Genomic DNA, 27,772 nt, shown 5'->3' with positions numbered 1-27,772 from the left:
GTATCCCAAGCATTGTGACAGGTCCTTTGCATAGATTACCTTTAATCCTAAAACAGTTTTCCATTTTATAAATAAACCAAGGCTCAGAAAGGCTAAGTACTTGCCCAAGATCATACAACTAGTAAGCAGCTGAGTAAAGATTAAAACTTAAGTCTGACTCCAAAGTACCTTCTCTGTACTATTTCATGCTGTGTCCAACAGTGTTAGATACCTAAAGCTAACATCTAGCCAACTAGTGCCACGTTCTTCTGTTTAGCCGACCGTGAAAGTCGCTATGAGGAGGAAGAGGAACAGAGTCGAAGTATGAGCCGGAAGAGGAAGGCATCTGTGCACAGTTCAGGCCGAGGCTCTAACCGAGGTTCCAGACACAGCTCTGCGCCTCCCAAGAAAAAGAGGAAGTAACTTCGGAACTTTGGCCCTCAGCTCCATTCTTCCTTCAGCCAATCCCTGAAAATTTTACATGACATAGAAACTGTATTTTTCCTTTTTTTCTTTTGAAGTTTTGCCATTTGTGTTTATGGGTTTAGGGGGCCATTTGTGCGGACCAATCTACCTGGGGAGTTCCAGGCCCACCAGGACGCGTGCCAGTGGCCCCATCCAGATGGCAAGGGAGGAGGTGTTTCCGAAGAAGGGCAGAGGCTTCCGCTGTTAATAAATACCGTTTCGTTCCTCTCTCTTCCTGTCACCTTCTGCCAGGACATCGTTGGCTTCTGACATCTTATTCTTTTGATGTCTCAAAGCTGTATTTCCAAGACATTGGTACAAGGTGACCCTTAACTAGCTGTACCATGGTTCTTGACCAGCAGATTCAATCCTCCATCCTACCCTACTGCCATGATCTTCCTCACATCTCTTTTAAATTCCATCTTTGCAGTACTCAAGAAAAGGTTCTTGGAATTTGCTAATGGTGTAAACCATACAACTTGAGCTAGTGAGTCTGATCAGGCTGGTACCTCCATCTGAGTTCTCCTGCTTTCTTGCCTCATGCAGATTCTGAGGTATTTCTGCTGCCTTGGAAGACATAAGAAGCAGTGATACTCCCTGGCTCGGTTTCATCTTTACAAATTCACACATGGTACAATGGTAGAAGCAGAATTACCACTGTTTTTTTTCTGATATATGAGGAAAAATGGGTGTGTCTCATGTACTGCTTCTAGTGAAAATCTAGAAGGAGGCTCAAAGGAGTCAACATTTAGATCTGGAAGGGGTAAGTCATGCCTTGGGCCTAGAATACCCTGATGAGAAAAGAGAAGAGGAAGAGAGGCCACATCTACAACACAGCCTCTCGTCACTGCTGCTCCTTATTTTTACTTGTCTCGCATTGTCCTGTATTTATCACAATTTCTGTTGAACAGCTTTTTAAGTATTTGGGGAGTTTATCTTGCCATCCTCTCCCTCCTGGTTCTCTCTGCACCCACCTGCCCCACTGCAGTTCCTTCTGTGTTCTGTGACTTTAAGAGAAGAGGGGGGGAGGGGTCTCGGATTTTGTTTGTTTGTTTGTTATTTTCTCCTTAGCAGTAGGACTTGATATTTTCAATTTTGGAAGAACTAAAAGATAATAAACTGTGGTTTTTTTTTGTTGTTGTTTTGTTTTTGTAAATTCACCTTCTGTAACAGTTCTTTTGCAGTTCCTGAAAGCAAGCCTGCTTCTCGCCTGGAAAAGTGCTAAGCCATTAGAGAATAATTCCCTTTATCCAGCTAATATCTCAGAAAGAAACTGTCATCATTCTAAGCTTTCATCATTAGCTTGAGACATCATAGTAAACCAAATTCATGGTAGAACAAGTTACTTTATAAGAGACTTTTTACTATGGTTCCCTCAGGGTTTAGAATGGAATAGCACTTGTCCCATCACAGAAACAAGTCTTCAGTCATCTCCTTGTAAATAGCATGGAGGGCGGCAGCAGCTTGAAGGGACACCTTCAGCCTTCCTATGGGGGTAGCCTGACCTTCAGGGCTAACAACTGTTGGGAAAGGAAAAAGAAACATGTCAGACAGCAGTGTCGTTCATGGAAAAACAAACACTTAAATACCTGCTATTTTCCACATTAAGTGCTGGGGATACTAAATAAAGTTATACCTCATATTTTAGTGGGACTCAATCTGGTGGAAGACAATGGAAAACACACAGTCATTACAGTATAGTATGGTAGGTGCTGTGATGAAAACTCTAGGTGCTTTGGGAACACATAGAAGTGGCACCCAATCCAGAATGGAGAATCGGAAAAGGCTTTCTGGAGACAATCCATTAGTCTTCAAAAAGTAAAAGATACTCTAAGCACTTAGAGCATGTGCCGAGATAATGAGGACAAGTTTGGAAAACTAAGAAGTGGCAGAAATGAAGCTGTATTGATAAGCAGGAGCCAGAGCACAACAAGCCATTTGTTTTGTAAGGAATGTGGTTTTAACTGAAGGTATTAGAAATTACAGTTTTTTATTTGGGTTCTAGAAAAGTGGGTCCATTCTTTGGGGAATATATTCCAAGGGGGCACAAGTAGATCAGGGAAGGTAGTTACGAGGCTGTTGAGTGAGTAATTCAGGAGAGAAAAGAAGGGTTCTGAAGTTTAACAGAGGAGGTGGAGACAGATTCAGAACACTTAAGAGGTAAAATTAATAGGATTTTATGATTGAAATGTTGGGAGTGAAGAGGTTAGAATCAAGCATGACCATTCTGGGTGGGTAAGAGGAAACAAGGTACACAGTTTTCAGAACAGAGTCAATAAGGGCAGTGAGAAAGTCTGATGTTTAAATTTGAAATCAAAACAATGTGTCTTCAAAATTTCCATGTCTCAAACACCAGCGAGTCATAATATATTCTAGTTGTCAGGAGGTATGTGGGCTAAGATACACAACTGATTACATTCATGCTTGATCTAGAAATAAATATAGCTCTAGGGATTTCAATCCAGATTGTCTCATCAACTTTGTAGTGCTAATTAGGTATTAAAGGTAAAACAAAATGTATTCACTATTAAGATGATTTCCTTAGACGTAAGTGGAACAGAGGAGCACAAAAACATATCACTCACTGTCTAGCTCTTGCTCTAGGATGTCTCTTCCCGATTCCAGGATCTGCCACAGTTCCAGATATGCGTAGCCTACTTCTTGACATTCTTTCTTTTCCTCATCCATAGGATCACTTACTACCGTAAACTTTAAACTAAAGGGGGAAAAAAATCCATTTAACTCAGTACTGCTGATACCCTTAGGCTTTAAAAAAAAAAAAAAAAAGGATAAAAGTAATCATAAATTACACATTGTATTCCCTGAATCACTTCTCCCTTTCCTCCATTTTACAAGACTACAACAGCACAAGACTGAGAAATCGTTTTAATTTAAAGTAACAGGTCTGGAAGGAACTAAGACTTGAGGTAAAGTAGTTGATCAAGTTGTCTCAGAACTGTTGAGATATAATTCCTTTTAAGATGGTTTACAGTTTTGCTGAAAGATTTGAAATGGGCAGTGGAGGTGTTGAACAAAAATCAAGATTATGGAAGTTAGAAGAGGTTTTACATTTCTAAATAAAAGTGTTATACCAAGCCTGAGCAGAGTAAAGGAAACAGAAGGAATACAGAATTGCAAAATGAATATAAAAAGTGTTTTCCTTAGAGTTGTAAGTCTTGGAAGATGATACTGTAAAGAACACAGCACGGTTCCTCCTAAGCAAAGAGCAGTTAACAGCAATTACAGGACCCACCTCAGGTACCAAAATCCACCGATGCTCAAGTCCCTTATATAAAATGGTGTAGGATTTGCATATAGAATATACTTTATATCACCTCTAGATTACTTATAATACCTAATACAGTGTAAATGCTATATAAATAGTTGTAAATACAACGTAAATGTTACATAAATAGTTGCCAGTACATGGCAAAGTTAAATTTTGCTTTTTGGAACTTCCTAGAATTGTTTTTTCAAATATTTTTCATCCACCGTTAGTTGAATCCATGGATGCGGGGGGAACCTGCAGATACAGAAGGCTGACTATTATTACCTTGACTTAGTCTAGCAAAGAATGATATTGAATTCCAGAAACTGATACCTATTAAATTTTTTGAGGTAAAGTTTACATAACATAAATTTACTATTTTAACCATTGTAAGGTGTACAATTCAGTGTTTCTTAGTATAATCACAATGTTGTGCAACCATCACCACTATCTAATTTCAGATCACATTCATCACCACAAAAAGAAATCTATACCCATTAAGCAGTCACTCCTCACTCTTCTCTCCCTCAGTCCTGGTGACCACTAATCTACTTTCTGTCTCTCTGGATTTGCCTATTCTGGACATTTCATATTCCTATTAATTTTTTAAAAGCTAACATTGGTGGCTAATAGAAAGTTCTAAGGGAGCAAGAATAGGACCAAAAATCCAAGCGTTTTAAATCACAGCTAAACACGATTAAGCTGAAAAGAAGAAATCCTGAAAGTGATGCATTCACAGTCATTAAGCAATATTCGTTTGTGATTATGTTTCTGTATCCGTACTGAGAACTTCAACAAAGCAAAGGGATAATGCTGACTCCTCCACCCATTTCCCCAGAAAACGTATGGTAACTCACATCACCACATCACGTGCACAATACCAAGTGCTTTAGGTAAACTATGTTATTTCAGTATCATCCTCACCGGAGCCTTCAAGTTAAATAATACCTCAAACATCACAGAGCTAGTAAGTGGAAGTGTCAGGATTCAGAACCAAGTCTGTGTGATTACAAAGGCAATGTTCTACCTGCTATATCATACAGGGAAAAAGAAAATCAAAGGTAAAATCAATTGAAATCAAACTGAGTAGAAGATCACAAAAAGAAAAGAAAAAGATCACCACTGTAAAGGAATAAAGGAAGAGGGAGTTGTAGGAATGCTGAGAGGAGAAAAGAAAAAGCTAAATTTAACATTAATGCAAAAGAGAAACGACCAAATCTCTTTCCATTTCCAAAAGTTACCAGTAAGCTTATATCTGTTTAAGTCCACCGTGATACTGAAGTCAGATTCACGGTTTATTTCAACTGGCTCCTTTTTCAGTCTTTCTTAGGATTAACTGGAGACAAAGTAAATGCAAATTAAATAAATTTATTGGGCTGTTAGAAAAGTAATGGATTAGAACACCAGTCCCATACTACTTCTTACCCACACACACGAAAAGGAGGTAGGGTTGCCAGATTTTGCCAAAAACAAATAAAAGAAAACCCAGATGTCCACTTAAATTTGATTTTCAAAATTCAGCTAAACGAGAAATTTTTTAGTCTATATATATATCCCATGCATTTCATCTGGAACCTCTAAAAGGAGGGCTCCTCAGATTATATGAATAATGACAATTGGCTTTCCTAAAACTTAGAGTAGACCCAGAATTTACTTCAAAGTATTCCTGTAGAGAAATCATTTTTTAAGTCAAAAATAAAATTGCTATTATAAAGGCATAATATTCAGTAAGCTAGCAATGGTATGGTACTATGTTTGAGAGAAATGAATCAAATTATCCTAGAGTGTCAAGGCGTTTTGTCCTTTCCGTAGGGGGCACTAAGTATTCAAGTAAATTGCTGCCTAAAAAAAAAAAAAAAAAAAAAAAAGCGCTTATCAGGGGCTGGCATGGGTGAGAAATGAACTAATCCTGTGAGATGATATAATGCATCAGGTAGTTAGTCACAAACATAAATTAGACTCAAGTAGATGGGAAATTCATTAGGAGTATATTAATATGAAAGAAGTTATTAAAATATTCCATATCACCACAAAGCCAAACTCAAACTCCTAAATTCCTGTGTGACTCCTCCTGTCTTTCAAAGTGGGAAGCAGGTGCTTACTGTCCTTGCTCAGGATCTTGTCCAGTCAGCATGGTGAACAGAAACTGCCTTCGGTCTTTCTGCTCCACTGGGTCCAGGTCTATCACTGTATTAAGGGTTAAGTGGGAAAAAAGCAAAGAATCATATACTGTTGCTATTTGGGCACTAAAACTTTCATAAATGGTGTGTGTAAAACATTGATATAAAGCAGACATTGGCAAAACTGGGCCCATGAGCCAGCTACCTGTTTTCATGAAGTTTTATTGAGCACAGCCATCTGTTTACATACTATCTGTGGTGGCTTTCCAACTACAATGATAGAGTTGAAGAGTTGTGACAGAGACTGGCCCACAAAGCCTAAAACGTTTACTATGTGGCCCTTTAAGAAAATGTTTCGACCACTGATATAAAAGAAGCCTTACACTCTGTGTTGGAAGCTGTCCTGCCAAATGCCAGGATAAACATGCTCCCACCACTGCCCAACTGGAAGAATTCTAGGAGACTGATTTTTTTTTTTTCAGGCCGCCTAGAGATTTGGGTTTTGAGGTAGGTTCAACTCAAGGTCTCAACATCCATTCCCCTCTTCCTCTTCATTTCTACATGGGATTGTTGCAGACTCAAATAAATTAGCCTATGTTTTCCAGCCTCTATTTTAGCTAGGTTTGGCCACGTGATTGAGTTCTGCCCACCGTGGTGTGTGAAACTGGGAGGTAGCCTTCCTTTCTGCAGCTGCTATTAAGGACCGTGAGGCAACTGAAAGGATGGAAGACAGGCACGAGGGGGACAGGAAGGCAAGATGGGAGTTTGGATCCCTGATCCCGATCACGTGGCCTCAGCCCTGGACTGCCGCCCTTGAGCTCACTTTACACAAGTGAGGGAAAAACTTCTATCTCCTATGATGTAAGGACAGGATATACTATTTTAAAGGGTGGGGGGGGGGTGAGTTGGGGGTGTGGAATAGAGAACAAGAAACAGCTTTTAGAAATTTAAAATAAATACCTAGTCAATGACTGGAAGATAAAATTAAGGAAATCACCCCCTCCAAAAAAAAATAGAAAGAAAGAAAAAAACAGAGGTAGAATTATAGGAGAAAAGTGATAAAATTAGAGGATCAATTTGGAAGATCCAAAATTCTACTAAGAAAATGAGAAAATGTAGGGGGAAAAAGTTATCAAAGGAATGCAATAAAATTTCCCAGAACTAAAAGCCATGAGCTTCCAGATTTAAAGAGCCCACTGAATGGCCGGAACAATTAAAGAAAATATATGCACATTATTCTGAAATTTAAGAACACTAAAAATGAAGAAAAAATGTTAAAGTCCTCTGGGGAGGTAGAGGGTAGTCTTCATACAAGCGTTAGACTCCAGGCCTGGACCTAGAAGACCATGGACCAACTGCTTTGACATTCTGAATGAAAAATGTTTTCAACATAGATTTTTATACTTGGTCTAATTATCAATCAAATATATGGGCAGAATTTTCATGCATGACTATCTCAAAATATTTACTTCCAGTGTATTCTTTCTTTAAAAGCTACTAGAAAATATGATCCATTAAAATATAATAAATCAGAGGGTGACACATGACCCAGGAGATAAAAAATCCAGTATAAAATAGAATTAAATTAAACTCTCCAAATGGCAGCAGTGGGATAATAGCTGAACAGAGGGCTGAAGAGGAACAAGAAGATAAAGAGAGATCTTCAGGAAAAAAAAAAAAAGATAAATTATTTGACAGGTTTGATTATTTGAAAATTTAAAAGGCTTCTGGAGAATGCAGAAAGAAATCCCAACAGGTATAATGAAAATAAAGCAAATGAAAAATTGAGACAAACAAAATATAAACAAGAAAGAGATTATAATCATGGTGTACCACTTGGCCCTGCAAGACTGTTTACACATCCATAATAATAGAAACAATTATGATTAATTAAAAATTAAATTTAAATTATGATCCAACTATATGGGAGCATGGGTGTGATACAAGAGAGATAAGTTTTATTTGCCAAGATAGGAAGTCAACAGATAATGTCTGAATCAGGAAATGAATTAGTGAATCAGGAAATTGCAATAGAATCATTTCTCAGAAACATGGGGTTAAATAACAGAAGAAATAGCAGAAAAAGTGAAAAGTGGTGTGGTGGACTGAGGGGGGTGGTCAGGGAGGGGTGAGGGGGAGTGATTTGCAGAGAAAGAGTGGAGCAAAGGACTACTTTATTTTAATCAAAAACCTTTTTAGGGCTTCCCTGGTGGCACAGTGGTTAAGAATCCGCCTGCCAATGCAGGGGACACGGGTTCGAGCCCTGGTCCCGGAAGATCCCACATGCCGTGGAGCAGCTGGGCCCGTGATCCACAATTACTGAGCCTGCGCTCTAGAGCCTGTGCTCTGCAACAAGAGAGGCCGCGATAGTGAGAGGCCCGCGCACTGCGATGAAGAGCGGCCCCCACTTGCCGCAACTAGAGAAAGCCCTTGAACAGAAACGAAGACCCAACACAGCCATAAATAAATAAATAAATAAAATTTAAAAGAGATAAGCAAAACATTCTCTCTATAAATTTGATCTTTAAAAAAAATTTTTTTTAAGCCTATTTGATATTTTAAAACCATATGTATATATTACTTTGATAAATAAAAGAAAATAAAACAGCAGGGTCCACCCCAACAGAAGTCCAGAGTAGCTCGGACCCCTCAGGCTAAATGGCTGTCAGCCTCCTCTCCTGGCTGTTCACCAGGGATGCCTCACCCTTGCTAAAGTGGAAGTGGATCTCTTCTCCTGCTCTCGGTTTCCTCAGGGACACTGGAGTCTCCGTCTCCGACAAGGGTAGACCGTAGAACTTGTATTCCACATACACCTGTTTTACATTCTCATCACACATCACTTCAGCCTCTGGGTGGAATGCCAGGGAGATGATTTCAATGCACATCTTCTCTGAACCCTGACAAGGAAAATATTCATTTCCTATAGGTTAGAGATGCCAGTGTTTATACTCCATCTAATTAACATATTACTCTCTAGGGATCAATCACAGGCATATTCCACCTAACATATTACTCCTTGAGAATCAATTTATAGGTACCTTAAACTGGCACCAAGAGACCACCTGACTGAACTGCCACCACTAACCATGGGCAATTTGTAAAGAGAATCCAGTTCCTCTATCTCCCAGTCCAGTGAATCAGTTCTCCAGATCAGCCTTTCTCAGCCATCGCCACATACAGAAAGAATCAAGAAACTTTCTGAACAGATCATTTTCTTAAACTTTCTCCATGAAAACCAATCCATCTTTTTCCTGCAGTTAGGTCCTAAGAGACCTGTCAACTGAGTAGTTGTTTTAGCCACTAAAGCAAAGAGCTGCCCAGTGCTCCCTGTGTCCCAACCGACCCCCGCCAAGTACATGCCACGGAGCAGGCCATTAGATCACCCTGCCCTCTCATGGCAACTCCAATTCTTTGAGCTCTGCTTCAGAGTTGCTCCTACGGCCACCATCCCCTCCTCTGACATCCCTGTGTCCACTTTCACATTAGGGATACCAGGAGGAGGGCTGACATTATGATAGTTTCAAGAAATAAACTGAGGTCAACATTAAGTCCCCCCACCTTCTACAGTGTAGCAGCAAGTCAGTGTCGTGACACTAGTAAGGAGTCAGTCCAGGGTGGCCCTATAGCCACAGTTCTCCCTTTCATCTGTGAGTGCCCTCGGGGCTGCTTCTCTCCTCCAGGTCGCCAGGCCAATGTCCTCACTTCCCCAAATCTGCCCCCCACCACCCATCTTTTCTTCTCTTAGGAAGCAAGCAGAGCTCCTGTGCCTTCTCCTAGGAAGTTCAGTGGGCAATATTTCTCAACAAATCTGCATCAAAATAATTTGGGTGCTTCTTAAAAATAAAGACACTTGATGTTTCCCTCTCAGTCCCCACGCAACTCTCCAACACTTATCATGAAAACCACTGACTCTAAACAGTGTTTTCCAAAATGTGAATTTTGACATTTATGGGTCAGCTTAGTGGGATTCACTAGTTAATTAATTAATTTATTTATTTATTGGCCGTGCTGCGCAGCTTGCGGAATCTTAGTTCCCCAACCGGCGAATGAACCTGGGCCCTGAGCAGTGAAAGTGCGCAGTCCTAACCACTGGACTGCTAGGGAATTCTTTTTTTTTTTTTTAATGAAATAATAAAATAGGATAGGATGGAATGGAATGGAATAGGAGAGAAAATATGACAGTGCTTGGCAAATGATAAAGGTAAGCCTTGTTTCTTGAAACTTCTGCTTAGATATGATTATACTGAGCACAATGTAGAAACGTATTTCTTACAGCGATTGTCATTTAAAAAAAGTGTAAAAGCCAATCATATCACATTGTCTGGGTGGCTCCTGGCAATCTGTGTTTAACTTTTAAATTCGTAGGTGTAATTTACATACAGTAAAATGGAAAACCTTGGGTATGCAGTTGAGACAAATGTATACAAGTGTGTAATCAACACCCTATTTAAGAAGACATTTCCATCACCCTAGAAAGTTCTCTCATGCTGCTGTTGCAATTATCTTTAAGTTGCAAACCCTATGCTGTAGTCTCAATAAAAGTTAAGCAGAATTTCTCACAGTGTGTCTGAGGAAGGTGTTTTACAAATGAATGGTTCTGTGAGAAAATAAATTTTGGAAAATCAAGATTAACAAAGCTATCAGCTTTCTTTAACTGGACTTAAAGACTTTAATATGCTAATACACATTGGAGCACTTATAGAGGATGATACAGAGGTAGTTTTTTCCAAACATATTTGACTACACAATCCTTTTTCACCCCCTGGACCATGGCTGGGTTTAATTTTCCATGGAACACACTTTGCAAAACCCTGAGGTCTGGGAAAATAAGAGAAAGGTGTTTGTAGTCATTTAAGTGCCTGAATGATGCCCAGTTCCACCTTATCAAAACAAACAGACAAACAAAGAAACTTCTATGCTTAATGGGGATGAACATTTATAGTTTAAAAAAAAAAACAACTACCAGACTAGTGACTTTCAAACTGTAAGATTCAGCATATGTATATCTGTATATGTATATATAAAAAAAAAATCACTTATATAAATGTTCCCTGAAACAATGCTTAACCTTACTATATGTAATACAGACTATTATTTTGTATTCAATTCTATCTCAGTTCATTCCCCACTAAGGGATGCCAACTCACAGTTGGAAAACACTGCACCACAGTTATGCTATATGACATGATAGCCATTAGCCACATGTGGCTATTGAGCACTTGAAATGTGGCTAATCTGAATTGGGATGTGCTGTCAGTGTAAAATCCACACAGGATTTTGAAAACTTTGCATTAAAAAAAATATAAGATACCTCAATTTTTGTATATTGATTTCATGTTGAAATGATAATGCCTTGTATATATCAGGTTAAATAAAATACACTATTGAAATTAATTTTACTTGTTTCTTTTTATACTTTTGATGTGGACACTAGAAAGTTTTAAATTACATTGGTGGCTCACATTATAATTCTGTTGGACAGCACTTCACAGACTGTAAGCTCCATGAGTTCTAGAACCACAAGTCTGTTTTGCTAACCCCTTTAGTCACAGCAGCTAGCATACCACTAATTTGTTTTGTTACCTCTCCATGTCACCTAGATCTAAATTTTTAAAAATTACTTTTGACTCTTTCCCTCACAGTCACTCTCATTCCATTAAATTGAGGGTGTTGGGGGAAAAGTGTTCATAACACTATGAGAGAAAAAGGTCACTACAGGGTGAGTATAAATTAGTATAATTTGGGGGATGATAATGTAGTGGTATCCATCAAAATTTCAAGAGTACATTCCTTTTAAAATCAGCAGTTCCACTTCTAGGAATCTAGCCCACAAAGACAAAGACCCACCCCGGACAGGAATACAATAATAGTAGGAGACTTTAACACCCCACTGGTATCAAGAGACAGATCATCCAGACAGAAAATCAATACGGCAACAGAGGTCCTAAGTGACACAATAGACCAGTTGGACTTAATTGATAATGTACAGGACACTACAGCCAAAAAAGTTAGGATACACATTTTTTTCAAGCGTGCATAGAACATTATCTAGGATAGACCACATATTCGGTCACAAAACAAGCCTCAACAAATTTAAGAGGATAAAAATTATTTCAAGCATATTTTCTGACCATAAGGGTATGAAACTAGAAATCAACCACAGAAGGAAAAACGGGAAAAGAATGAACACAAGGAGACTAAACAACATGCTACTAAAAAACCAAAGGGTCAACAATGAAATCAAAGAAGAAATCAGAAAATACCTCAAGACAAACAACAACCTTACACAAACACAACCTTACAAAAATCTGTGGGATGAAGCAAGAGCAGTTCTAAGAGGAAAGTTCATAGTAATACAGGCCTTCCACAATAAACAAGAAAAATCTCAAATAAACAACCTAATGTACCACTTAAATGAATTAGAAAAAGAAGAAGAAACACAACCTAAAGTCAGCAAAAGGAAGGAAATAATAAAGATCAGAGAGGAAATAAAATACAGATAAAAAATAAAATAAAAAAAACCAAGAGCTGGTTTCTTGAAAAGATAATCAAAACTGACAAACCTATGGCCAGGCTCACCAAGAAGAAAGGAACCAAATAAACAGAATAAGAAATGAGAGTGGAGACATAACAACTAATAGCACAGAAATACAAAATATTCTAAGAGACTACTATAAACAGTTGTATGCCAACAAATCGGACAACCTAGAAGAAATGGACAAGTTTCTAGAAACATACAGCCTGATAATATATGTATACATATAGCTGATTCATTTTGTTGTACAGCAGAAACTAAAACAACATTATAAAGCAATTATACTCCAATAAAGATATAAAAATAAATAAATAAATAAAAATTAAAAAAACACATAAAAATCAAAACTTTTATTTCATGCTGGAGCCATCAATGAAGCAAACCTAGGGGCAGAGTAAAGATCCTGGTCATAGCAACCTACTGGTTTGTGGTAGTCACCTCTAAGATGGTCCCCAATGATCCTCACCTCCTACACTGAATAAGACTGACCTTGCTGCAAACAGGATACTGTGGAAAGGAAGGAGTGTGACTCCTAAAGCTAGACTGGCAAAAACGCTGTGACTTCTGCCTTGCTCGCTCTTGGAGCCTTCACTCTGACTGAAGCCAGCTGCTGTGTCCTGAGGACACTCAAGTAGCCCATGGAGAGGGAGGCTTAAAAGGTGATGAACTGAGGCCTCCTACCAACAACTAGCACCATGTGAGGGCACCATCTTGGAAGTGGATACTCCAGCCCCAGTCAAGCCTCTAGATGACTGCAGCTCCAATTGACAGCTTGACTGCAACCTCCCAGGACACCCTAAGCCAGAACCACACAGCAAAGCCACTCCCAGTTTCCCGACTTTAAGAAACTGTGTGTGAAAATAAATGTTTACTGTTGTTGTAAAAAGAGAACAAAAAAACAAACAAAAAAACCGAGTCAAGAACAAACAGATAATTTGAACAGACCAATCACTACAGCGAAATAGAATCTGTAATTAAAAAAAAAAAAAAACTCCCTGCAAACAGAAGTCCAGGACTGGATGGCTTCCCTGCAGAATTCTACCAAACATAAAAAGCAGAACTTACACCTATCCTTCTCAAACTATTCTAAATAACTGAAGAGGAGGGAACATCCCCAAATTCATTCTATGAAGCCACCATCACCCTGATACCCAAGCCAGACAAAGACACTACAAAAAAGAAAATCACAGGCTAATATCTTTGATGAATATAGATGCAAAAATCGTCAACAAAATATTAACAAACCAAATCCAACAATACATATAAAGGATCACACACCATGATTAAGTTGGATTCATTCCAGGGTAGCAAGGATGGTTCAACATACTCAAATCAGTCAATGTGATACACTACATTAACCAAAAAAAAAAGACAAAAATACATGATTATCGCAATAGATGCAGAGAAAGCATTTGATAAAATTCAGTATTCGTTCATGATAAAAACTATCACCAAAGTGGGTATAGGGGGAGCATATCTTAGCATGATAAAGCCAATTATGACAAACGCACAGCCAACATACTATTCAATGGTGAAAAGTTGAAAGCCTTCCTGCTAAATTCAGGAACAAGACAAGGATGTCTACTCTCCCCACTTCTATTCAACAAAGTATTAGAAGTCCTAGCCACAGAAATCAGACAAGAAAAAGAAATAAAAAGTATCCAAATTAGAAGGGAAGAGGTAAAACTCTCACTATTTGCAGATGACATAATACTCTATATAGAGAATCCTAAAGTCTCCACATAAAAACTTTAGAAATAATAAATGAATTCAGTAGGGTAGCAGGATACAAGATTAATATACAGAAATCTGTAGCATTTCTTTACACTAACAATGAGATATCAGAAAGAGAAAGTAAAAAAAAAAATCCCATTTAAGATCGTGTCAAAAAATAAAATATCTAGGAATAAACTTAGCCACTGTGGAAAACAGTATGGAGGTTCCTCAAAAAACTAAAAATAGAACTACCATATGACCCAGGAATTTCACTCCTGGGTATATATCTGAAAAAACCAAAATCTTTAATTTGAAAAGATATATGCACCCCAATGTTCATCATAGCAGCATTATTTACAATTGCCAAGATATGGAAGCAATGTAAGTGCTGATCAACAGGTGAATGGATAAAGAAGATGTGATGTATATATATACACACACACAATGGAATATTACTCAGCCATAAAAAAGAATGAAAAATTTTCATCTGCAACAACATGGATGGAATTGGAGAGTATTATGCTTAGTGAAATAAGTCAGACAAAGACAAATATTGTATGATAGCACTTATATGTTAAATATAAAAAAAAGCGGCAGAGCAATCAAGATGGTGGAGTGGTAGGACGTGAAGCTCACCACCTCCCACAAATATATTAAAAATACATCTACATGTATTAATAATTCTCACAATATGTCTACTGAATGCTGGCAGAAGACCTCAGACTTTTGAAAGGGCAAGAAAATCTCCATGTAACCAGGTAGGACAAAAGAAAAAAGAAAAAAAGGAAGTGAGAAAGGAATCGGGATGGGACCTCCCTCCTAGGAGGGAGCTGTGAAAAAGGTTCCCGCACCCTGGGAAGTCCCCTCACCAGAGGGGAGATCAGCTGGGACAGAGCTTCATAGCCTCAGAGGAGAATGCAGCAACCAGTTTTCAGCAGCCAGAATGGAGAGAGACCTGCACAGTCAGTGCCACCGCCCTGCACTCCCCAGCCTGAGATGTGCATCTGCTGGTGCGGGTTGGGGCTGGGTGCTGAAGCTCAGGCTTCGGATATCAGACCCAGAGAGAGGACTGGGGTTGGCTGTGTGAAAACAGCCTGAAGGGGCTGGAGTCTGGTGTGACTGCAACTGAGGGTGTTTGTGGAGCAAGCCCGGGCCACCTTAGAGGACAGGTGCCATTGTTTGGGGGGTGCACGAGGGGAGGGGTGGGACCCACCATTGCAGGCTTTTTCCTTGCATGTGCTCTCAGGCGGTTAGGACACCACCTACACGAGCTCCAGGAGTGGTCATGAGCAGCTCCCACACCCATCACATGCTCCGGGGATGCACATGAGCCACCACCGCCACCAAGAACCCTAGGACTGGGCACTGCCGCATCTGCACACCCCCTATCAAGGGGATAATGACCTGCACATGCTGAGGGAAGAGGTGACAGATATCCATATTAAAACAGCCCTTGCACCAAAAATATTAAACCCACACAGCTACAAAGGGATGCTTCCACATAAAAATAGCCCTCCAAGACCACAGTAGATAATTGTTTCTCCTAAACTCACAGAGCAAGAGAAATATAAGTAAAATGAAGAAGCAGAGGAACCACTTCCAGTTTAAAGACCAAGAAAATTCCCCTGAAAGAACAAACAATGAAACAGACCTCTTTGATCTAATAGACACTGGTTTCAAAAAGGGGTACTGAAGGAATTAAGAAAGGCTATTGACAGAAATGCAGAGTACTGTAAGAAGCAACTAGAAACTATAAAGAGGAACCAAGAAAAATCAGAAAACTCATTGACTGAGATGTAAGCTGAGCTAAAGGCAATAAATAGCAGAATGTATAATGCAGAAGAACGAATAAGTGACTTGGAAGATAGAATAATGGAAATCACTCAATCAGGACAGCAGACAGAAAGCCAAATGAAAAAAATGAAAGCAATATAAGAGACCTATGGGATAATATAAAGCATGCCAACCTACGCATGATAGGAATTCCAGAAGGAGAAGAAAGAGAAAAGCGGATTGAAAATGTATTTGAAGAAATTACGGCTGAAAACTTCCCCAACCTAAACAAGGAAACAGATATCCAGGTACAGGAAGCATGGAGGGTCCCAAACAAGATAAACCTAAACAGACCTACACCAAGACTTTTTTTTTTTTCCTGCGTTGGGTCTTTGTTGCTGTGCACGGCCTTCTCTAGCTGCAGTGAGTGGGGGCTACTCTTTGTTGCGGTGCGGAGGCTTCTCATTGCGGTGGCTTCCCTTGTTGCAGAGCACGGGCTCTAGGCACGCAGGCTTCAGTAGTTGCAGTGGGCTTCAGTAGTTGTGGTGCGCAGGCTCAGTAGTTGTGGCGCACAGGCTTAGTTGCTCCACGGCATGTGGGATCTTCCCGGACCAGGGATCGAATCCATGTCCCCTGCATTGGCAGGCAGATTCTTAACCACTGCATCACCAGGGAAGTCCCATGACATATTATAATAAAAATGGCAAAAGTTAAAGATAAAGAGGATTCTAAAGGCAGCAAGAGAAACACAAACAGTTAATTACAAGAGAACCCCCATAAGACTATCAGTTGATTTCTCTATAGAAACGCTGCAGGCCAGAAGGGAGGGGCAAGATACATTCAAAGTTCTGAAAGGGAAAAATCTGTAACCCAGGATACTCTACCCAGCAAGATTATCATTCAGAATAGGAGAGATAAAGAATTTCTCAGACAAACAAAAACTAAAAGAATACAGCAATACTAAATCTATTCCAAAGGAAATATTGAAAAGTCTTCCCTAAATAGAAAAGAAGTAAGAATCTAAAGGAAAGAGAAAACAACAATTGGAAAGTAAATCACTTAAATAAGCCAGTACACAGATTTTTAAAAAATGAAAAAATTTCTGTGATAGTGATGATAGCCACAGTGAAGAGCAAAAGTATGAACATGAAGATGTAAAAGACTACATGAAAATCATAAAATGTGGGGAGTAAAATAAGAAAATGTAGATTTTTTTTCAGTTCCTAGAATGTGTTTGAGCCTATATGACTACTAGTCTAAGGCAAGTAGAAATAGGATGGGGTTAACATACTTGAAAAACAGGGTAACCACAGATCAAAAACATACAATAGATTCACAGAAACCAAAAAGAAGAGAACATAAGCATAATACAAAAGAAAACCATCAAACCACAAAAGGAAAAACAAAAAGAAAAAGAAAGGTACAAAGAAGAAGTATAAAATCAACAGGAAAATAAGGTTTAAATGGCAATAAATACATATCTATCAATAGTTACCTTAGGGACTTCCCTGGTGGCACAGTGGTTAAGAATCTGCCTGCCAATGCAGGGAACATGGGTTTGAGCCCTGGTCCAGGAAGATCCCACATGCTGCAGAGCAACTAAGCCTGTGCGCCACAACTACTGAGCCTACACTCTAGAGCCTGTGAGCCACAACTACTGAAGCCTGCATGCCTAGAGCCCATGCTCCACAACAAGAGAAGCCACCACAATGAGAAGCCCACACACTGCAACGAAGAGTAGCCCCACTCGCTGCAACTAGAGAAAGCCCGCACGCAGCAATGAAGACCCAACGCAGCCAAAAATAAATTAAAATAAATAAATAAATAAATTTATTTTTTAAAACTACCTTAAATGTCAATGGATTAAAACCTTCAATCAAAATACACAGAGTGGCACATTGGATAAAAGAAAACAAGAGCCTACAATATGCTGCCTACAAGATACCCACTTTAGGGCAAAGGACACACATAGATTGAAAGTAAGGGGATGGAAAAAGATGTCTCATACAAATGGAAATGAAAATAAAGTGGGGTCTCAATACTCAGACAAAATAGACTTCAAAACAAAGCCCATAAAGAAAGATAAAGAAGGACATTGTATAATGAAAAAAGGATCAATACAAAAAGAGGATTTTACACTCATCAATATATATGCACCCAATATAAAAGCAACCAAATACATAAAACAAATACTAACAGACATGAAGGGAGAAATTGACAGGAATACAATAATAGTAGGAGACTTTAATACCCCACTCACATCAATGGACAGATCTTCTAGACAGAAAATCAATAAGGCACAGAAATTCTAAATAATACAATAGAACAGTTAAACTTAATTGATATTTTCAGGACATTACATCTAAAAAAAAAAAAAACCAGAATACACATTCTTTTTTTTTTTTAATTATTTATTTTATTTATTTTTGGCTGCGTTGCTGCACGCAGGCTTTCTCCAGTTGCAGCAAGCGGGGGCTACTCTTCTCTGTGGTGCGCGGGCTTCTCATTGCAGTGGCCTCTCTTGTTGTGGAGCACAGGCTCTAGGCACATGGGCTTCAGTAGTTGTGGCTCGCGGGCTCCGGAGCACAAGCTCAGTAGCTGTGGCACACAGGCCCAGCTGCTACGCGGCATGTGGGATCTTCCCACGCCAGGGCTCGAACCCGTGTCCCCTGCATTGGCAGGCAGATTCCTAACCACTGTGCCACCAGGGAAGCCCCAGAATACTCATTCTTTTCAAGTACCCATGGAACATGCCTTAGGTTTGACCACATACTAGTGTACAAAACAAGCCTCAATAAATCTGAGAGTTTAGAAATTATCTCAAGCATCTCTTCAGACCACAATGGCATGAAACTAGAAAAAACAACCACAGAAAAAGAAATGAGAAAAAAATGATTACATGGAGATTAAGCAACATGCTACTAAAAAAACCAATGGGTCAATGATGAAACCAAAGAGGAAATTAAAAAATACCTTGAGACAAATGACAATGAAAACACAGCCATACAAAATCTATGGGATACAGCAAAAGCAGTTCTTAGAGGGAAGTTCATAGTGATACAGGCCTTCCTCAAAAAATAAGAAAAATCTCAAATAACCAACCTAACCTACCAGCTAAAAGAATTAGAAAAAGAAGAACAAATAAAACCTAAAGTCAGCAGAAGAATGGAAGTAATAAAGATTGGATAGGAAATAAATAAAATAGAGATTAAAAAACAGAAAAAAATCAATAAAACCAAGAGCTGGTTCTTTGAGAGGGTAAACAAGATTGACAAACCTCTGGCCAGGCTCATCAAGAAGAAAAGAGAGAGAACCCAAATAAACAAAATAAGAAATAAAAAAGGAGATATAACAACTGATACTGCAGAAATACAAAAAATCATAAGGGAATACTATGAACAATTATATGCCAACAAATTTAACAACCTAGAAGAAATGGATAAATTTTTAGAAATATACAGCCCACCAAAACTGAATCAAGAAGAAATAGATAATTTGAACAGACTGATCATTAGAAGTGAAATAGACTCTGTAATTTTAAAACTCCTTACAAACAAAAGTTCAGGACCAGACGGGTTCACAGGCGAATTCTACCAAACATACAAAGAAGAATTTATACTGATCCTTCTCAAACTCTTCCAAAAAATTGAAGAGGAGGGAAAGAATCCCAAAGACATTCTATGAAGCCACCATCACCCTGATACCAAAACCAGACAAAGACACCACCAAAAAAGAAAATTACAGGCCAATATCTTTGATGAATATAGATGCAAAACTTCTCAACAAAATGTTAGCAAACCAAATCCAATAACTCATAAAAGATCATACACCATGACCAAGTGGGATTCATTCCAAGTTCACAAGGATGGTTCAACATACTCAAATCAATCAGTGTGACATACTACATTAACAAAAGAAAAGAAAAAACCAAATGATCAATAGATACAGAACAAGCATTTGACAAAATTCAACATTCATTCATGATAAAAACTCTTACCAAAGTGGGTATAGAGGGAACATATCTCACCATAATAAAAGCTATTTATGACAAACACACAGCCAATATAATACTCAATGGTGAAAAGCTGAAAGCCTTTCTACTAAAATCTGGAAAAAGACAAGGATACCCACTCTCACCTCTTATATTCACCATAGTATTGGATGTCCTAGCCACAGCAATCAGACAAGAAAAAGAAATAAAAGGTATCCGAATTGGAAGGAAAGAGGTAAAATTGTCATATGCAGATGACATGAAACTATATAGAGAAAACCCTAAACACTCCACACAAAAACTACTAGAACTGATAAACAAATTCAGCAGGATAGCAGGATACAAGATTAACATTCAGAAACCAGTTGCATTTCCTTACACTAACAATGAAATATCAGAAAGAGAATGTAAAAAAGCAATACCTTTTAAAATAGCACCTGCAAAAATAAAATACTTAGGAATAAACCTTACTGAGGAGGTGAAAGACTTATACACTGAGAACTATAAAACATTAATAAAGGAAACTGAAGATGATTCAAAGAAATGGAAAGATATCACATGCTCTTGGATTAAAAGAATTAATATTGTTAAAATAGCCATACTACTCAAAGCAATCTACAGATTTAATGCATTCCCTATCAAATTACCCATGACATTTTTCACAGAACTAGAACAAATAATCCTAAAATTTATATGGAAACATAAGAGACTCAGATTTGCCAAAGCAATCCTGAAGAAAAAGAACAAAGCAGAAGGCATAAATCTCCCAGACTTCAGACAATACTACAAAGCTATAGTAATCAAACCAGCGTGGTACTGGCACAAAAACAGGCATATGGATCAGTGGAACAGAATAGAGAGCCCAGAAATAAACTCACACACCTACAGTCAATCTTCAACAAAGGCGGCAAGAATATAAAACGGGAAAAAGTCTCTTCAGCAAGTGGTGTTGGGGAAGTTGGATAGCTGCATGTAAATCAATGAAGTTAGAACACACCCTCTTGCCATACACAAAAATAAACTCAAAATGGCTTAAAGAGTTAAAATAAGACATGACATCATAAAACTCCTAGAAGAGATCATGGGCAAAACATTTCTGACATAAATCGTACCAATGTTTTCTTAGGTCAGTCTCCCAAGGCAATAGAAATAAAAACAAAAATAAACAAATGGGGCCTAATCAAACTTACAAGCCTGTGCACAGCAAAAGAAACCATAAACAAGCAAAAACACAATCTACAGAATGGGAGAAAATATTTGCAAACAATATGACCAACAAGAGCTTAATTTCCAAAATATACAAACAGCTCATACAACTCAACAACAACAAAAACAACCCAATCGAAAAATGGGCAGAAGACCTAAATAGACATTTCTCCAAAGAAGACATACAAATGGCCAATAGGCACATGAAAAGATGGTCAACACCTCTAATTATTAGAGAAATGCAAATCAAAATTACAATGAGGTACCACCTCGCATGGGTCAGAATGGCCATCATTAAAAAGTCTACAAATAACAAATGCTGGAGAGGATGTGGAGAAAAGGGAACCCTTCTACACTGTTGGTGGGAATGTAAGTTCATACAGCCACTATGGAAAACAGTATGGAGGTTCCTCAGAAAACTAAAAATAGAATTACCATATGATCCAGCAATCCTATTCCTGGGCATATATCCAGACAAAACTCTAATTCAAAAATATACATGCACCCTTATGTTCATAGCAGCACTATTCACAATAGCCAAGACATGGAAGCAACCTAAATGTCCATCGACAGATGAATGGATAAAGAAGATGTGGTACATATATACAATGGAATACTACTCAGCCATTCAAAAGAATGAAATAATGCCATTTGCAGCAATATGGATGAATCTAGAGATTATCATACTAAGTGAAGTCAGACAGACATACAAATATCATATGGTATCACATATATGGAATCTAAAATATGATACAAATGAACTTATTTACAAAACAGAAATAGACTCACAGACATAGAAAACAAACCTAGGGTTACCAAAGGGGAAAGGGGGGGAGGGATAAATTAAGGAGTATGGGATTAGCAGATACAAACTACTATATATAAAATAGATAAACAATAAGGACCAACTGCATAGCACAGGGAACTATATTCAATATCTTGTAATAACCTCTAATAGAAAAGAAACTGAAAAAAGAATATATATAACTGAATCACTTTGCTGTACACCTGAAGCATTGTAAATAAACTATACTTCAAGAAAAAAAAATATCACCACTTTACAGATGAGGAAACAGAGCCTAATAGAGGTTCAATAACTTCCCCAAAGCAGCATAGATATTAATAGCAGAGACTGGATCTAAACCACTTCTGTCTGAAACACATTTCCATGCTCCTAAACACTACACTCTCTTGCCTCCTCCTTTACCCTGGCTGACTCCAGGCACATAAAGGGACAGAGCTCACGTACTGTCTCTGGACCTACAACTCCTTCCATCTTTCATGCCCAGCTATTCTGAAATACAAAAAGGATTGAGTATGAGGCAGGAAAGACAGGGCTGGGCCCAAGGACAGCCTATACACCTCCTTGTTTTGCACTTAATGAGACCATGACACATGGAGAAATGGCATCTAAAACAGAAACTTTGTAGCATCTGAACAAGAAACACTGACCATGAAAACCATGGCGCATGCCCAGTAAAAATGCACAGATTGCCAATGACCCTGTATGACCTTCCCATGTGGTTGACTAGTAAGGGAAAATTTAAGGGAAAACAGTTCTTAGAGCACATGTACAGTGGCTCCAGGAGACAAAGGCGTAAGACTGGGAGCTGATGCAACCTGGTGCAATCTAGGCCACACCCCAACTGTCCCCTCAATGAATATTCCACCCCTAATCAAAAAGACCCCCCCGCCCATTCAAAGGGCTAAAAAAATAAGATAAAAGGGGGATCAAAAAACCTTGTGGTATGCTCCGCACTTGTGAGGATGCCTGCACTCTTCTTTGAGTGTGTAACTTTCACTTCAGCCTCAATAAACTGCTTTTTTATTTTTTAATTTTTATTTATTTTGGCCGTGCCACACAGCTTGCGCCATCTTATTTCCCTGACCAGGGATTGAATCCGGCCATGGCAGTGAAAGTGCCAAGTCCTAACCACCAGACTGCCAGGAAATTCCCCTGCTTCTTTGTTCTCTTTGCTCCTCAGCCTGTGTGTTTTTTTCTCCTTTGTGTTCTGTGTTCCTTGCCCAAATTCTTTTGGACAAGTTGAACAAGAGTCTGGACTTTTGATAAAGCTTTTCTGCTATCAAGTATATGTGTCTGTGTTGTAAGTTTAATTTGATAACAACACTAATTTTTACTAAGTGGGATCAGTTTTCATATTTAGTTTATCCAGCAACATTTTTAGGTACACAAAAGTTTTCTAACAGGAGATCTTATTTAAGAGCCTTTAATTTAGGGTAATATTTTTAACGTATTCTGACTTGTAGTTCCAAAATTTGCTGACCAGCTGACTGCTTTTTGGGTTGATCTGAGATGTGCACGGTTTAGAAACTTTAGCTCAAGTTCCAGTTCTTTCACTAACTACTGCTACAATGCTGGACTTACCACTTGGTTTTCTTCACCTTTACGATCTCTAAGGTGTTACTGTCTAGTTCTAATACTATGGCTCTGATCTGTCTTACAAACATTTCTCAAGATATTAATTACATAATGTCTAAAAAAGATACAACAGATAAAAGTTCAGAAAATAAACCCTATGCTTTTCTTTACTGTTTCTAATTAAGCTCATAATCCTCAGTTAGATTTTAATCTTTCATTCAGCCACTCATTCAACAAATATTTATTGAGTGCCTACAAATGTACCAGGGAGCATTCTAGCAGCTCGAAAGTGATTGTTTTCTACCTCATTTAAAACCCCACAATATTCCAATACAATGATTGTGAATATATCTGTGGATATTTATTCATAGATTTGTGTGTGTGTGTGTGTGTGTGTATCCTCAATTAGTTCCAAAACAGATCTGAGGTCAAAATGTTTAATAAATAATTGTAATTACAGGTTTTAAAGGTTGAGTAAAAACCTTCTGAAACTGAGTGATCTCTTTGAGCCCTCCCACAAAGAATCCTTCCAGCCTCCACCTCCCAAAGTAAACCTGCTCTCTTTAGGTAGATTTAAAGAAAAGGGCATCACTTAGGCTGGGGTGAATCACCATATACAATGAAGGAGGCAGGCAAGGGATCCAAATGGGAGAGAGAAGTGTTGAAGTCAGTCCTTATTTATACCAAATCAAGAAAATGATCCTTTCACCTGCCTGTATGAACAGACTTCCATTCACTTGCAACATAAATTTAATTAAATAACTTGAATTTCCCATCTGGTTCATTAAATAAAACTGGATTTGAATGTCACACACATGGCCATTAAGCACACTGTCATTACTTACAATTTTGGCTCACGCACAATGATTACCCCAGTATACTTACTGCCTTAGGACATTTCTGAGATACAGGTGTTACTATCTCATCACTATCTGTAGTTTGTGCTTCACTGACTTCAGAAGCTTGTTCACAGGATTCTTTATCTGCCAGAGAAGAGACTAGAGTTACAGAACTGTTTTGGAGTACCCTGTCTAGCCCAGAAAAGACCCAGTACCTACATCTTCAATCTACTGTTTAGTTACTAGATCTGAGTACCTAGATTTTGGCTGTAATCACTAGAAACAAACCTTCTTTTTTAAAGTTTCACTTATTCAGAAGCTTGCCAAACATACAGGGTTCACTTCTGAAAAAAGAAAGGGAAGAAAGGAAGGGAGGGAGGTAGAAAGAAAGTTTTGTCCTTTTAGGGGTTGGAGAAAATTACCAAGCCAAGGAAAAACAGTGCAATCAGGGTGTAGCAGATTGTATTTTACAAAGACAGCGTCAAACAATATCTCTCATCCCACATGCTCTCTTTCGTACAATGTGATCTTGATACTCCTAATACTTTTTTTAAGGTAGGTATTTTTATGTTTATATATATTTTTATTTTTAGATTTTTATTTTATATTACAGTTGATTTACAATGTTGTGTTAGTTTCAGGGGCACAGCAAAGTGATTTAGTTATACATATATGTATATCTATTCTTTTTCAGATCCTTTTCCCGTATAGGTTATTATAGAGTATTGAGTAGACTTCCCTGTGCTCTACAGTAGGTCCTTATTGATTACCTATTTTATATGTAGTAGTGTGTATATGTTAATCCCAAACTCCTAATTTATCCACCCCGCACCTTTCTCCTTTGGTAACCATAAATTTGTTTTCTAAGTCTGTGAGTCTGTTTCTGTTTTGTAAATAAGTTCCTTTGTATACTTTTTTAGTATATTGCTTATATAAGCGATATTATATGATATTTGTCTTTCTCTGTCTGCCTTACTTCACTTAGTATGATAATCTCTAGGTCCACCCATGTTGTTGCAAATGGCATTATTTCATCCTTTTTATGGCTGAGTAATATTCCATTGTATATATATACCACATCTTTTTTATCTATTCATCCATCGATGGATATTTAGGTTGCTTCCATGTCTTGGCTATTGTGAATAGTGCTGCAATGAACATTGGGGTGCATGTATCTTTCTGAATTATAGTTTTGTCTGGATATGTGCCCAGGAGTAGGACTGCTGGATCATGTGGCAACTCTATTTTTAGTGTTTTGAGGAACCTCCATACTGTTTTCCATAGTGGCTGCACCAATTTCCATTCCCATCAACAGTGTAACATGGTTCCCTTTTCTCCACACCCTCTCCAGACACCTAAAGTGCTTCCTCCAGAGGCTGACATTGAAAACCTGTCACCTTAAAGAAACCTATTGCAAGGATCTCTTTTCTGCTTTGATCATTAACCAAAGGCTAACATACTTGCTCTTGGCAAAGAAATGTCCTCAGGGATAACAGGATGAAACTTCTGTGTGAGGGCTTTAGTTACCCCCAGTGTAAACTACAGACCCTGGTGCTACAGTGCTGCAGTATAACTAATGATGGCTGCAATTGTCTCTCAGAGCTTCTCTAACAAAAATCAAGCCTAACACACTTGAATCTGGGGCTGAATCACATAGGAATTACTGTATTGAAGTTTCTATGTGAGGCTTTGAAATAAACACTGTGGGAGATCAACCAAGATGGCGGAATAGAAAGACCTTGAGCTCATCTTCTCTCACGAGCACACCTAAATCACAACTATTTGCAGAACAACTATTGATGAAAAAGACCAGAACCTTCCAGAAAAGAACTTCTATAAAGCCATAAAGAAGGAACCAGAAAGAGATGGGTCGGGGGTGGGCTTGTGATATAGTCAAGTCCCATAAGCCCTGGTGGGCGACCCACAAACTGGAGAATAATTACAGTTGCAGAGGTTCTCCCAGAGGAGTGAGAGGTCTGAGACCCACACTGGGCTCCTCAGCCTGGGGGACCAGCACTGGGAAGATGAATCCCCAGAGCATTTGGCTTTGAAGGTCAGCTGGGCTTACTTTCAGGAATCCCAGGGGGCTGGAGAAAATAGAAACTTCACTCTTAAAGAGTGCACACAAAATCTCATATGCTGCAGGACCCAGAGAAGAAGCAGTAAATTGATAAGAGCTTGGATTAGTCCCACCTGCTGATCCTGAAGAATCTTTTAGAGAGACAATAGGCAACTGCAGCTCACCCTCCGGACACAGACACTGGCAGCAGCCATTTTTGGGAGCTCCTTCTACCACATGGACACTGCTGCTGGCAAGCACCACTGTGGAATCCTCCTTCTAGTGTAGTAGCTCCAGGACCCACCCCAATGCTGGCCCAACAGCCTGCAGGTGTCAGTGCTGGGATGCCTCAGGCAAAGAGACTAACTGGATGGAGACACAGCCTCACCCATCAGCAGACAGGCTGCCTTAAGACTCCATGAGCCCATAGCCACCTCTGGACATGGCCCTGCCCTCCAGGGAGCCTGCTTTAGCATCTGGAGCAGCCTCACCCACCAGGGAGCAGACATCAGACACAAGAAAACCACAATCACACAGCTTGCAGACCCAGCCTACCCACCAGCAGGCCAAACCCTGACCTGGGACTGGCTGGGTCCTGGCCATGCCCACTAGCATGCCAACACAAGCTTTAGGACACCCTGGACCCCACACCCTGGACACCCCACAAATGTGTCAGAAACTGGCTCACTCCACCAGTGATCTAACACCAGCTCTGGGACACCTGGGCCCTGCAACCAGACTCCAGGACCTGACTCTGCCTGCCAGTAAGCTGGCATTAACCCCAGGACCTGACTTCACCCACCAGTGGGTATGCAATAGCCCTGGAGTCTTATGGAGCCTGATTCTGCTCACCAATGAGCCGGCACTAGCCCTGAGGACTTCTGGGGTTCCACAGTCAGCTGCCTTGTGACCCAGTCTTGCCAACGGGTGGCCAGCAGCCTCCATATAAGGCGGGGCCTGGTAAGCAACCAGACCAGGGGCCAAACAAGTTCACCAGATGGCCCACAGAGTCAGCCTGCCACAACAGAAGGACTCATGCTGCTCTCATAGGGGGAACACCTAGAGCATATAGCTTGGGTGACAAGAGGGGAATATGCTGCTGGGACACATATGACGTGTACTACAAAAGGCCACTTCTCCAAGGTCAGGAAATGTAAACAACCTAGAAGAAATATAAAAATCAAACAGCAACGTAGGCAAAATGAGGTGACAGAGGAACATGTTCCAGATAGAGGAACAAGATAAAAACCCAGAAGAAGAAGTAACTGAAGTGGACATTGGAAATCTACATGAAAAAAAGTTCACAGTAGTGCTCATAAGATGATCAAAGAACTCAGGAGAAGGATGGATGCACAGAGTGAGAACTTAGAAGTTTTCAACAAAGAGAAAATATAAAGAACAACCCAACAGAAATGAAGACTACAATAACTAAAATGAAAAA

The 27,772-nt window shown here is 39.1% G+C and overlaps 2 protein-coding genes across 2 annotated transcripts in view; one reads left to right on the top strand and one right to left on the bottom strand.

Annotated features, from left to right (window-relative positions):
- The window catches only part of SUPT16H (SPT16 homolog, facilitates chromatin remodeling subunit), a 34,669-nt gene extending 33,088 nt beyond the window's left edge, over window positions 1-1,581 (top strand). Inside the window, exon 26 of the mRNA XM_059913801.1 lies at window positions 257-1,581. Within this exon, the coding sequence (XP_059769784.1) occupies window positions 257-402 (146 nt within the window). The 3' untranslated portion in view covers window positions 403-1,581. The remainder of the gene's footprint in view (window positions 1-256) is intronic.
- A 189-nt stretch (window positions 1,582-1,770) lies between these two features.
- Window positions 1,771-27,772, bottom strand: part of RPGRIP1 (RPGR interacting protein 1) — an 87,374-nt gene continuing 61,372 nt past the window's right edge. Inside the window, 5 exon segments of the mRNA XM_059913800.1 lie at window positions 1,771-1,964; window positions 3,030-3,160; window positions 5,815-5,899; window positions 8,537-8,729; window positions 24,319-24,416. Of these exon segments, the coding sequence (XP_059769783.1) occupies window positions 1,852-1,964; window positions 3,030-3,160; window positions 5,815-5,899; window positions 8,537-8,729; window positions 24,319-24,416 (620 nt within the window). The 3' untranslated portion in view covers window positions 1,771-1,851.

This window comes from Balaenoptera ricei, chromosome 2 (assembly GCF_028023285.1).
Source record: "Balaenoptera ricei isolate mBalRic1 chromosome 2, mBalRic1.hap2, whole genome shotgun sequence".
Taxonomy (NCBI): domain Eukaryota; kingdom Metazoa; phylum Chordata; class Mammalia; order Artiodactyla; family Balaenopteridae; genus Balaenoptera; species Balaenoptera ricei.
The sequence above is the reverse complement of the archived record's forward strand: the minus strand, read 5'-3'. Positions and strand labels throughout refer to the sequence as shown.